At 46.7% G+C, this 12973-nt stretch overlaps 1 protein-coding gene across 2 annotated transcripts in view; it reads right to left on the bottom strand.

The window, feature by feature from the left end:
- Positions 1-235: 235 nt before the first annotated feature.
- Positions 236-12973, bottom strand: part of ARHGAP22 (Rho GTPase activating protein 22) — a 32753-nt gene continuing 20015 nt past the window's right edge. For both annotated transcript variants that reach the window (XM_028728888.2, XM_028728887.2), the window contains 6 exons: positions 12024-12231; positions 8491-8623; positions 7344-7417; positions 5883-6004; positions 4789-5635; positions 236-2313 (listed from right to left, as the gene is read on the bottom strand). In XM_028728888.2, the coding sequence (XP_028584721.2) occupies positions 2085-2313; positions 4789-5635; positions 5883-6004; positions 7344-7417; positions 8491-8623; positions 12024-12231 (1613 nt within the window). In that variant the 3' untranslated portion in view covers positions 236-2084. The remainder of the gene's footprint in view (positions 2314-4788; positions 5636-5882; positions 6005-7343; positions 7418-8490; positions 8624-12023; positions 12232-12973) is intronic.

Genomic DNA, 12973 nt, shown 5'->3' with positions numbered 1-12973 from the left:
AGCTACTGATTCATATAGGGCATTCTCGTTTTATCTTCCCCACTTCTTGGGGTCAGAAACTGCAAAGCTAGAGAGACTAGCAGGAAAAAGCAATAAATGTATAAACCACAGGCAACAATAGCGGTGCTTTACCAGCTTAAGCTGAAATGTTACCACACTTTAGAGGGTTGGGGGGGGGAAGTGGTCAGAACTGGCACCCTCTCTAGTTGTAGTGGGATTTACAAGGCTCCTACTTATGTTAAATATGTTTGTCTGCTTTAATTTTGAACCATGGCATCCTCCTGGCAATGAGTAAAAGTGTGTCATCTTGTTATGGTCCTAGTGATGGCATTATGGGCCCAGATTAGAGATTCTGATGCCCCCAAATCTTGAAACCAAAGTTTACAGCAGCCATCATATCTAGTTTGGTTATAGTTCTTGGAGCTGGTCTGAAAAATGATGCAAATGGTGCTCTTTGTTAATTTTTGGGAGCCCGCTTGACAACTCTTGAAAATTCCCAAGCCAGTTTTTTAACCTGAAGCCCACAGTACAGAATGAGGGGCAGAGTGGTGTCTTGAATGAATGTTTCCCTTTTCTATAGCTGGAAAAAATAACACCTTAACTGAGGATTACACTCAGATGCTAAACACTGTGCATGGGCTCTGTCTTGCTTGTGACGTTCTCAAGAGGCTTAACCACATCTGGAAATTGGGCAGTGGATTACAGTCACTCTTATCTTTCTTTCCCCCGATCCCAGAAAAGCAATTTCTTCTTATGCATTTATTGTGCGCATATATATTATCCAGCGTCTCACCTGCCTGGTTTCCCTGAAATGAACTTAATGCCATTTTTGCAAAACCTGTGAACGTTTTTGAACTGTTTAAATGCTGTTTTGCCTACTGGGTCCCTCAAATTCCATCGTTTGGTTAAAGGCAATTTGCATTTTTCCGGGGCGTCCAGCATTCCCCTTGTTGCCTACCCTATCTCATCTGAGAACACAACCACAGCCCTTCCCCACTATGTCAAACAGAAGTAGTAGAGGCAGAAAGTAGGGCTACTTATAAAAATTATAATAAGCCACATGTTGTGCAAAACCACATCAGAGGAGGAGATTCGCGTGGCTTTTGGGCAGCTGGGTATTGTGGGTCAAACTCCAAAACACCTTTCAACAGAGGTCGTCCTAAAACGTAGCTTGTCTGGAAGGGGCATCATAGAACATATCCTAGACTTCCGTTGGAGGTTGAAGAGAATTGAAAGAAAGTGAACCAGTAGCAGGGTTGTCCCTTCTGGTGAATGGAGCTCCATAAAATAATGCAGTCTGAGAGATGCCGGAGTCCTGGGGGATTCCTTGCTCACACCCTGCTTGTGGAATGCTCTTGAGGAGACTCACCTGGAGCCTTCATTGTACATCTTTAGGTACCAGGCAAAAATGTTCCTTTTTAACCAGGCCATTAGCTGGTTTAACATTCTATGGCTTTTAAAATGTGGGGGTTTTTTTTGGGGGGGGGGAGGAGTATTGATTTGGTTTGCATATGATCTTTCTTTTATTGTGCATTTTGTGTTGGTATTTTATGTTTTTATGCTGTGAACCGCCCCTGGAGCTTCAAAGGAAGGGCGGCATTCAAATTTAATTCATAATAATCAGTTGCTGTTGACACCATAAGCTGGCAGTATTGATTATGCAAGCAAGCAGTTATGCATAGGATAGAAATGTTGACTATGCAGGTTCGTTTTAATTTAGCAGATCAGTTAAACGTTGCAAACCGAACTTTGTGCTCCCGCGCAGGAGAAGGCAGTGCATTTCTTCAGCAGAGTTCAAGCACTTTGCAACCATGCACAGGATCACACTTGCCCTGGGCCATCGAAAAGAAACTGCCAAAATTGATAACAACCCCCCTTCCTTTCCAGATAAGAGGTTCAACTTCTTCCTTGCCAATCTATCATTTATCTTCAGCTGTTAACAACTTCTCTGGCATTTTGTAATGTTTGTAAGCCAGTAATTTAGCAAAAGTTTTCCCGCACCACTGCAAGCAAACGGGCAAAATTGATCCATGCCATTTTGAAGTGGGGAGCAGGGCAAGAGGAATCTGGCTGGCGGCTTCTCTTTATTTTGGGGTGCTGGCCATCTGGCTTTCTGCAGTCAAATCCCCCAGAGTTTTGAAGAAATCTTCCATCTCTTCTTGCAGGAGGTGGTTCCTCTTGTCTGCATCATTCCGAGCCCTCTCTGAGTTCCGCAACTTGATCGCCAGCATTGTGTATTTCTTCTTTTCTTTATCGAGCTCTTCTTCTAATCTTGCCACCCTCTTCCTCAGTTCCGTGTTTGCTTCCTCAATCCTTAAAGCCAAGAGAGAGCAGGAACAAGTTAACAAATGCTGCCACATGTTTATCTGTGATGTGACGACATGCCATAGAAAGCCTGGGAAAGTCATGTCCCCATAGTGACACAGCCAGCCAACTTTGTTTTGTACTGTGGTAAAGGTAAAGGTAAAGGTACCCCTGCCCGTACGGGCCAGTCTTGCCAGACTCTAGGGTTGTGCGCTCATCTCACTCAAAAGGCCGGGAGCCAGTGCTGTCCGCAGACACTTCCGGGTCACGTGGCCAGCGTGACATCGCTGCTCTGGCAAGCCAGCGCAGCACACGGAACACCGTTTACCTTCCCGCTAGTAAGCGGTCCCTATTTATCTACTTGCACCCGAAGGTGCTTTCGAACTGCTAGGTTGGCAGGCGCTGGGACCGAACGACAGGAGCGCACCCCGCCGCAGGGATTCGAACCGCTGACCTTTCGATCGGCAAGTCTTAGGTGCTGAGGCTTTAACCCACAGCGCCACCTGCGTCCCTGTACTGTACTAGCGCAGGACATTTTTCTTTCTAAAGTAGAGCCCAAATACAGCACACAGGGACAACAGTTTTAAAAAGTCCGCACCATTCAGACACCAATACCTGCCTTCATCTATCTCCCTCACATGGTGCCATTGGAAGCATGTCATATCACTATGGACTCAGCTACACAGTTCAATTTATGTGATGGTGCTGGAGGAGACTCATGGACTGCAAGAAGATCAAACCTATCCATTCTGAAGGCAATCAGCCCTGAGTGCTCACTGGAAGGACAGATCGTGAAGCTGAGGCTCCAATACTTTGGCCACCTCATGAGAAGAGAAGACTCCCTGGAAAAGACCCTGGTGCTGGGAAAGATGGAGGGCAGAAGGGCAAGGGGACGACAGAGGATGAGATGGTTGGATAGTGTTCTTGAAGCTACTAGCATGACTTTGACCAAACTGCGGGAGGCAGTAGAAGACAGGAGTGCCTGGCGTGCTCTGGTCCATGGGGTCACAAAGAGTCGGACACGACTAAATGACTAAACAACAACAATAAATACATTTCAAAAATGTGACACCAGATGGTGCTGTAGAGCAGCAATCCCAAGTCAATGAAAATTTCCATTGGGAGCTGTATTTTTTACAGTGTTTTTAAATATCTCTAGATCCAGCCCTTGATGTACGGCAGGAGCAGCCCTCAGTTTGTGTATGCAAACTTTTCAGTTGCACATAAATCTATATAAGGAGACTGCTCACCTTACCTATTTTGTAACTCTAAAAATGTAGGATTTGCCTGTTGAAGTGGTGGGGAAACAAAATACCTTTGGGAAGACCCCCAGGGTATCCACACCCATCCCTGTGCAGAAACACCATTCAACCTTTTATTAAGTGTATCTCCAAAATGCTAAATCAAATCTACATGGCACCAATACTTTTTCTGTATCTCTCTTTGTGCAGCCATGCACTACAAGATATAGAGGAAGTGAAATTACTTCATCATGAAGCACCCTGAGTGCAAGCTGACGTCAAACATATTCCCACATCAGCATGGACATTGCAGCTTAAGCTCTCTGAAGCCATGGGTTTTTTTTGGGGGGGGGGGGTATGTGTGCAATTGTAAGCACATCAGAGCCTTCCAAAAAGACAACATCTCCAAAGCAGGAGGGGAAACCCCAGATCCAAGTAAATCTTGGCAAAAATCAAAAGCTCTTGTCCTTTGTCTTTATCCCTGGCATGAGCATGATAGGTAAAGGGACCCCTGACCATTAGGTCCAGCCGTGACCGACTCTGGGTTGCGACTCTCATCTTGCTTTATTGGCCAAGGGAGCTGGCGTACAGCTTCTGGGTCATGTGGCTAGCATAACTAAGCCCCTTCTGGCGAACCAGAGCAGCGCACGGAAACGCCGTTTACCTTCTCACAGGAGTGGTACCTATTTATCTACTTGCACTTTGACGTGCTTTCGAACTGCTAGGTTGACAGGAGCAGGGACCGAGCAACGGGAGCTCACCCCGTTGCAGGGATTCGAACCGCCGATCTTCTGATCGGCAAGTCCTAAGCTCTGTGGTTTAACCCACAGCACCACCCGCGTCCCTCTAAATGGCCTAAACCAGTGCTATTTTTCTAGAAAAAGAGATGCTGAAACTCACCTTATTATCTTACAATGGCAATGGAACCCACTTGAGAGGTGCTGGAACTCAGTTCCAGTGAGTTCTGGCTCAAAAAAAAGCCCTGGTAAACCTCTGATTTCTCAGATAACTGAGTGGGTAAGCTGAAGTCAACATGGAAGGGAAAGCAAGTGCTGTTTTTCTAGAAAAAAAGGGTGCCGGAACTCACCATGAACACCACCTTTGTTCTCGTATAATGGCAATGGTGTCCACCTGAGAGGTGCCGGAACTTAGTTCCGGTGAGTTCCAGCTGAAAACAACAACCATTCAGAGCCACTTGTCTCGACTCTCAGGCATTTATTTGCCTGCCTTCTGGAACGCTTACCTTTTGATACTGGAGTCATACGCAATCCTTTGTTTGCTCAGCTCTGCCTTCAGCTCGGCAACAAGACTCTGCAGGGCTCCAGAGCAGTGGGCGGAGTCTTTGGAAGCAGACGCCCCATTGTTTGGATCACTGTCGCCGCTGCAGGACGCCCCTGACCTCTCCCCGCTGTTATCCAAGCAGGCTTCGCTTTGCGGGAAGGAGCTAGCCGTGGCCCACTCCACCTGAAGAGAGCTCAAGGCCGAGGAGTCGCTGGCCCGACAGGCAGGGCAGCTGCTGACGGAATCCACGGCGAGAGAGAGTTCGCAGGATGAGCTCGACCAAGTGGCACTGGTGCTGCTACTGTGGGTGCTGACAGAGAGGCCGGAAGTGGGGACATTGTCGTAGGTGGATAGTCTCTGAGGCGAACCTGTGGCCCGCCCTCCTGAGGACGGCCTGCAGTGGCCTTGAAGGGAATACAGTCCATTCATGAGCCAGTTCCCACCGGAAGGGAAACCGGGGCTATCCAGCAAAGAGCTTCCCAGTTTGTGACTGAGCGACCCAGACCCCTGTTGCCGAAAGGAGTATTTCCAGGCGGGCAACGTTTGCCTTCTCTTGCCGGGGCTCGTTGCAGGAAGGCTGCAGTCTGCTTTGCTGTTCTGCTCCTTAGCTGCAGAAGATGCTGCCTTGAAGAGTTGGCTCACAGGGTTGACCGTGGGGCTTTCTAACTCGCGGTCCGCCCTGCTGTCCTTGGAGAGATGGTCTATTGTGCCATGTGGGTGCTGGCCGGGGCCCTCCGTCAGAGAGGCACCGAAGAGCTGACCATGCTCGCTGATCAAAGCAGTCATTAAGTGCTGGACCAGGGAAGTACCTGTGTGGTGATGTTAAAAGAGTTAGGTGGAGACAGCCAGCTTTGCAAACATTTGCGGTGATATCCGTACTCAGAGCAGACTCACTAAAACCAATACACTTGGACCACTGAGTTCAGTGGGTCTGCTTTGACTTGCCATTTTGTCTAGAATTCTTATGCATTCAACAAACTGAATAGTCACAGGTTCTGAAATTGTCCACACACACCTGAAATATGCACCAGAACCTTAGGAATATAAAGTGCCTACCTTCCATTATAGCTAACGGATCTTCTACTTGTGGTCGAAGGATATTTGGTCCAAATACAGTGGCAAGATTCTGGACACTCATCTTGTTATGGCTCGAGTGAGACTGAACTTCATCGAGAAATCTTGAAAAGACCCCACCCAAGAGAGAAGTGAAAGTTACATTCACCACCAACTCTGCTCAGTGGAGGAAGAAGACCAGAGCGAGGAGTTACCACTTGTGTCACTGCCATGGCTCTCTTTACTAAGGGTCAAGTTAGAATATGTGGGAGATACAAGATGAGTCTCCTGATGCTTTTACTTTGCAGAAAATGCTTCCTCAACATCAGCCCTCTAGATGTTTTGAGACTACAATTCCCATCATCCCTGACCACTGGTCCTGCTAGCTAGGAATCATGGGAGTTGTAGGCCAAAAACATCTGGAGGGCCGAGGTTGAGGAAGCCTGCTCTAGCCCATATAGAACTAGAGATATGAGGCAAAAAAGCAGATGCTATTCTGACCAACTGTTGCTGTTTTTTAGAAACTAGTTACTACCACCTTTCAGTTCTGTTAACCAATGAATGAAGGCACTGCTACGATTAACGTTTAGGAGAACAGTGCAAGTCACGCCAAGACAGGTGTTAGCAACACTCTTTCTAGCTCATCTCTCCATTCTACATTGCTACAGCTTGAGGATGTGCCTTTTCCATCATCTCAAGAATCTGAGGGTGATTCCCCTGCAGCGTATCCTGTTCTACCACCACCCAGCTGCATGTGACTGCCACAATAGGCTACAGCTCCTTTTAATACTGCAAACAGGTCTTCAAGTGGGTTGGAGCCATTGGAAGGGCAAGCCCTGATGGCCTTTCCAAAGCTTCAGTTGACTCCGAGCCTTTACTGAGACAACATCTTCCCAAACTTAGCAAGCTGGACCCACTGAGGGCTGCACCCATAGTCCAAATTTGCTTCACCTTGGATACTCATCCTGACCTAGATGAGGCCCTGGTGTTCATTATCACTTGCACTGTGGTCCTCAACCTCCAGCAGAGGAGAGTGAGTTGCTTTAGCAAGTCATTATCTCTAGGCATCAAAGCCATTGTGAGTAGAAATTGGGATGCCTCCATGCTTGTCCCCCTGAATAGATATATACACGAGCAATTGGCAGAGTACAATTTTGGAACTGAGTAGGCCTGAGCCTTCATGCCCTGTCCATAATTTGGGGGAGCAGAAAGAGTGCAAAAGAACTCATGCACGGGACATTCAAGCAGTTATGCTCTTGCTGGTGATTATCTCTCTGTTAGACCGTCAGTTCCATCTTCCAGAAAAAGAAGGTTCCATGCCAGTACTAGTTGGGCAGCAGTGACTTTCTTAACCCCTCTGGTGATAGCGCTCCCAGTGCTTCAGTGTCTGATCTTTGTTGTCAAAACCAAAGGAAAGATTGCTTGGGCCAATACTCCCACCCTCCTCCCATAAACATGACTTACTTGCAGATGTACTTGAGGAGATTGTAGTTGGCTTGCGGAAGGCTTCTCACATGCCTTGCCAGTTCCTGAGTACCCTGAGGGACGGGCGAAAGCAGAATGAACAGTAAGCTCAATAGCTCCATAACTAGGGCCAAACACACAATCAGCCCCCATGTTCAATGGCGATCTGGGGAGATCAATTAGTCTAGTTCTGGACAGAGATGTCCTCCCCTGGAATGAGGCAGCTCCTAACCTGCTGATACTGCTGGATCCAGCCTTGAAGACTCATGGCCTCAGTGGCTAGGAGAGTGCCTTTCCAGCTCTGAGTGGTTCACCAGTTATGGCCCCATTTGGATATTCCATGATCATGCATTCCATGATCTAGTAACTTCCAGACGAGATTACTACAATGCGCTTGACATGGGGCAGCCCTTGAAGTTGACTCCAAGAGGTCAACTCAGAAACTCAGCAGCCAGATTACCAGCACGGGTAATCTCGCATCGCCCTCATTTTAAAACAGCTGCACCTTGTGGCCAGTTCACTTCTGGGTCCAATTCGAGGTGTTCACATTAGGCTTCAAAAACCCTACATACACCCCCTCTTGGGAATGAATATCAGCAGAGGGGCTCCTCTGTATAGTTCCACCTCATAAATTATGGGGTGGGAGGAGGGGCATATTCTGTGGCAGTCCCTAAACTTGTCACATTCCCTCCCCACCTACGGCAACTATTCCTCTGATGGCAATTTGTCTTAACTGATTTTAATACAGTGGTACCTCAGGTTAAGTACTTAATTCGTTCCGGAGGTCCGTACTTAACCTGAAACTGTTCTTAACCTGAAGCACCACTTTAGCTAATGGGGCCTCCTGCTGCTGCCGCGCCGCCGGAGCCCGATTTCTGTTCTTATCCTGCAGCAAAGTTCTTAACCTGAAGCACTATTTCTGGGTTAGCGGAGTCTGTAACCTGAAGCGTATGTAACCCGAGGTACCACTGTACTGTGTTTTTATATTGCTGTCACATGTCTAGGACCTCGTGGTGAAGAGCAGGTAAAGAAGTTAAATAAGAATAAAATTATTGTTTTGGAATTCATCACCTTCTAAAAAGACCCCCCCCGTTTGATTGATCTTTGCACAAAGGTTTGTTCGTGAGTTTGCAATGTGTTTACTGACCTCTCCTTTGTCCTTGGAAAGCAACTGCCCACAGGAGAGGAAGTCTTCATATCTGGCAAAAGGAATGACAGGCTCTGGAAGCTCTCTGAGGTAAAGTTTCAGGAGAGAGGCTACTGTGTGGACATCAGTGTTGCTGCAACAAAGGAAGAAAAAAATGAAGTTTTAGCAAGATGCAAAGCAGCTGAGTCAGAAACTCTGCAGTTGCCCTTGGCAAAGATGGGTAGGCTTCCGAAATTGCCTAAAAGAAAACTAAAACTAAAAGATACCTTGAAACACACGTTTATTTATCTATCTAAGTGGTCAGTCCCTTTTTCTTGTCCAGAGCAAAGTGACTTATAACCAAACAGACAGTAAACCCCATATAGATCCATGAAAGCACAGAGGAAAGAGAAATCCATTAAAAACATTCCACTCACTTCCTAAAGGCCACAGAAAGCCAAAGTAAATATGTATAATGAAGGTGCCAGCCAAGCCTCTTTGGGGAGAGTGTTTCACAAACAGGGAGCCACCACAGAAAAGGCCCGTTCTCCTGTTGCCTCTCCTGATCTCTCATGGAGGAAGACTTCAGATGCATAATAATAATAATAATAATAATAATAATAATAATAATAATAATAATAAATTTATTACTTGGACCTCCCCTGTTGCTCTGGGCGGCTTCCAACAGGATATTAAAAACACAATACAAGAAAAAACATTAAAAACTTCCCTAAACAGGGCTGCCTTCAGATGTCTTCTAAAAATCAGATAGTTTATTTCCTTGACATCTGGTGGGAGGGCGTTCCACAGGGCGGGGTACAGTAAACCCTCAACTTATGTGGGGGGTACGTTTCAGGGATTGCGCCTAAAGCCAAAATCATGTATAGTCAAAAACACATTGGGCGCGATGGCAGGTGGGATTGCCAAATCTTTTTTCACTGGGGGCACTTCCTGCCCCCTTTTTACCTTTTTTATTTTAAGTTAAATGTGCATAAGTTGGGGGCTTACTATATCATATCTTGAAGATATCAAGATATCTTCATATCTTGAAGCATTTAAGGCTTTATAGGCCAAAACCAGCACTTTGACCTGGGCCCAGAAACTAATTAGAGGCCAGTGCAGTTGGGCCAGGAATATATGCTCAAACCATCTTGCCCTGGAGAGCAATCTGGCCACTGAATTCTGCACAGTCTTCAGAGACAACCCCATGCACCATCAGTTGCAGTAATCTAACCTAGAGGTTACTTTAAAAAATAAAATAAAAATGAAGTAGCTTATGTATGTGACAACAGCCGCTGGGATTCTTTATGCGCAGAAATGGAAGGAAGAAGAAATTCCCACCCCCCAAAAAATTAACAGCAAGATTTAATGATGGGCGTTTTATGGAAGAATGGATGCCTTTTTTTGGACTATTTAAAGAAATATAGTATGATGAACTCGTGAGCAGGATTTTAGCTGTGAGCAACAGAAGGAATCAGATTATAGTCTTGCGTTTATGATTTAACAGGGAGAAGGTAGGATGCAGAAGAAGAGAATCAACCAATCCATGGGAAACAGGGTGGGAAGTCGACAAAAACAAGAGGGGCAAAAAAATTAAATGTTTATTGGACTGCGTGTGTTAAAAAGGTTGAAACTTCATAAAATATAATTTGGGGGTGGGGTGAACCCTAGAGGTTACTAGATAGGTAAAGGTAAAGGACCCCTGGATGGTTAAGTCCAGTCAAAGGCGATTCTGGGGTTGCGGCGCTCATCTCACTTTCAGGCCAAGGGAGCCAGCGTTTGTCCACAGACAGCTTTCCAGGTCATGTGGCCAGCAGGACTAAACCACTTCTGGTGCAACGGGACACTGTGATGGAAACCAGAGAGCACAGAAACACCGTTTACCTTCCCGCCGCAGCGGTACCTATTTATCTACTTGCACTGGTGTGCTTTCAAACTGCTAGGTTGGCAAGAGCTGGGACAGAGCAACGGGAGCTCACTCCATCGCGGGGATTCAAACCGCCGACCTCCCGATCGGCAAGCCCAAGAGGCTCAATGGGAGTGGAGATTCACTTTGGACAACGGCATTATCCAAGAGGCTGGGTTCTATAGCCCCTCTCTGTAACGTTGGAAATAAAAAAGGAATGTAAGATACGTTCCCTTGTCTTTCTGCTTTCCTGGGCAACCAGCCGGGAGCCACTGACAGCATCCTGACACTCTGTCCTTTTGTCCTACCGTGACCCTGCTCCCTCCCACATGTTGCACAACAGCTTTTTGTGAGCGGCTGCTGTTGCTTTGTGGGTTACGCCATTCTTGCTGATGTGCAGGCTACCTGCCATGGACCAGCCTCGCTACTACAGTGGTACCTCGGGTTAAGTACTTAATTCGTTCCGGAGGTCCGTTCTTAACCTGAAACTGTTCTTAACCTGAAGCACCACTTTAGCTAATGGGGCCTCCTGCTGCCGCCGCACCGCTGGAGCACGTTTTCTGTTCTCATCCTGAAGCAAAGTTCTTAACTCGAGGTACTATTTCTTGGTTAGCAGAGTCCGTAACCTGAAGCGTATGTAACCTGAAGTGTATGTAACCCAAGGTACCACTGTACTTACCTGATAATGTTTAAGTCTCCTAACCATCGTGGAAGGAAAAGTGGCCACTGTTCTTCCTTCCTATCACAGGAACCAACTCACAGGGGCTAAGGTCCTTTTGGCCCCCCCCCCCCCAATAAAATATTTGAGGGGATCTGGGGCTTCCTCCCAACAGGGGTGCCAACTTGAATAAAATATAGGGGGCAGCGTGGGTGTAGCCAAGAGGGGGCAGGGGGCAACTGCCCCCTAAATCAAGTAGATCAATAAAAATAGTTAAATAACTGAGGTTTTGCCCCCCGCTAGCATAAATCCTGGCTATGCCCATGGGGGCCAGGTAAGCCCCACCCCACATAATCACAAGATGTGGCAACCCCCTCCCCCCCATTTGAATGGCAAATGCAGAGCACCACATGTTAGTTTGGCTGGCTGGGCCCCCACAGTAAAGAAATTTGAGGGTGTCTCGGGCCCCCCAGAGATGGTGTCTATGTTACCAGTGATACATACCTGTGATCTAGCATAAGAAACAGACATGGCTACTTCTGTATTGGTTAACCGTTAAGAGTTTATAATATGGTTTTATTTTTTTTTGTAATTGTACAGTGGTACCCCGGGTTAAGTACTTAATTCGTTCCGGAGGTCCGTTCTTAACATGAAACTGTTCTTAACCTGAAGCACTACTTTAGCTAATGGGGCCTCCCACTGCCGCCAAACCACCGCCACACGATTTCTGTTCTCATCCTGAAGCAAAGTTCTTAACCTGAGGTAATATTTCTGGGTTAGCGGAGTCTGTAACCTGAAGCGTATGTAACCCGAGGTACCACTGTACACTGCCCTGGGAGGTTCCGCTGAACTCAGATATTTTCTAAACTAAATACGGTGGCGATCCTCCTTCCTCAGGAGGAGGGGACGGTGATGGCAAGAAATCTCCCAATCCAGACACGTGGGGGACTTGCAGCTCTCCTAGTGTTCCCTTAAAAAATGCCAGTTCACCTGTCAAACAGAGGCTTCTCCCCACAGTCAAAGGAGTCCTGCAGCTCTTTCACCAAATTGGCTTGCCCAGGCATGCGGAAGAGTCCTTCCTCAGCGAGCCCATGCTCCCGGATAAAATCCACACATTGCTCCACCAGAAGTGGAGCCAGGTGCTTCCCGTACTTCCTTTCGTATTGGACCGTGTCTTCCAAGCGTTGACCAAAGATCCCTGCCAATGGGAGAAGCCAAGCATTATCTTTGGTGGTCCACAATCTCAGACCTATTTTCCAGGGACAGTCCCGGATTTACAGAAGCCATCCTGGTTTCTGAATTGATCCTGGAATGTCTCGCTTTTCCTTAGGGCGCCCCCCTATTTTTACTGGAGAAATGTTGGAGGGTATGGTAGAACAGCCCTATTTTCACTGGAGAAATGTTGGAAGGTATGGAGTTATGAGACCCCCGAGCCAAGGAGATAAGTAACTATCCAACCTTTAGAAGACATCTGAAGGCAGCCCTGTCTAGTGAAGTTTTTTTTAATGTTTCATGTTTCATTATGTTTTTCTCCATGTTGGAAGCCATGCAGAATAGCTGGAGCAACTCGGGGTATAAAATAATAATAATAATAATAATAATAATAATAATAATAATAATACAGTGGTACCTTGGGTTAAGAACTTAATTCATTCTGGAGGTCCGTTCTGAACCTGAAACTGTTCTTAACCTGAGGTACCACTTTAGCTAATGGGGCCTACTGCTGCTGCCACTGCGCAATTTCTGTTCTCATCCTGAAGCAAAGTTCTTAACCTGAGGTACTATTTCTGGGTTAGCGGCGTCTGTAACCTGAACGTCTGTAACCCGAGGTACCACTGTAATAATAATAATAACAATAATAAGAATAACAACAACAACAACAAAAACAACAATAATGGCATAGGGGGTTCCTGTTTTCACTGGATAAATGTTGGAGGGTA

This window comes from Podarcis muralis, chromosome 6 (assembly GCF_964188315.1).
Source record: "Podarcis muralis chromosome 6, rPodMur119.hap1.1, whole genome shotgun sequence".
In the NCBI taxonomy this organism is placed as follows: Eukaryota; Metazoa; Chordata; class Lepidosauria; order Squamata; family Lacertidae; genus Podarcis; species Podarcis muralis.
The sequence above is the reverse complement of the archived record's forward strand: the minus strand, read 5'-3'. Positions and strand labels throughout refer to the sequence as shown.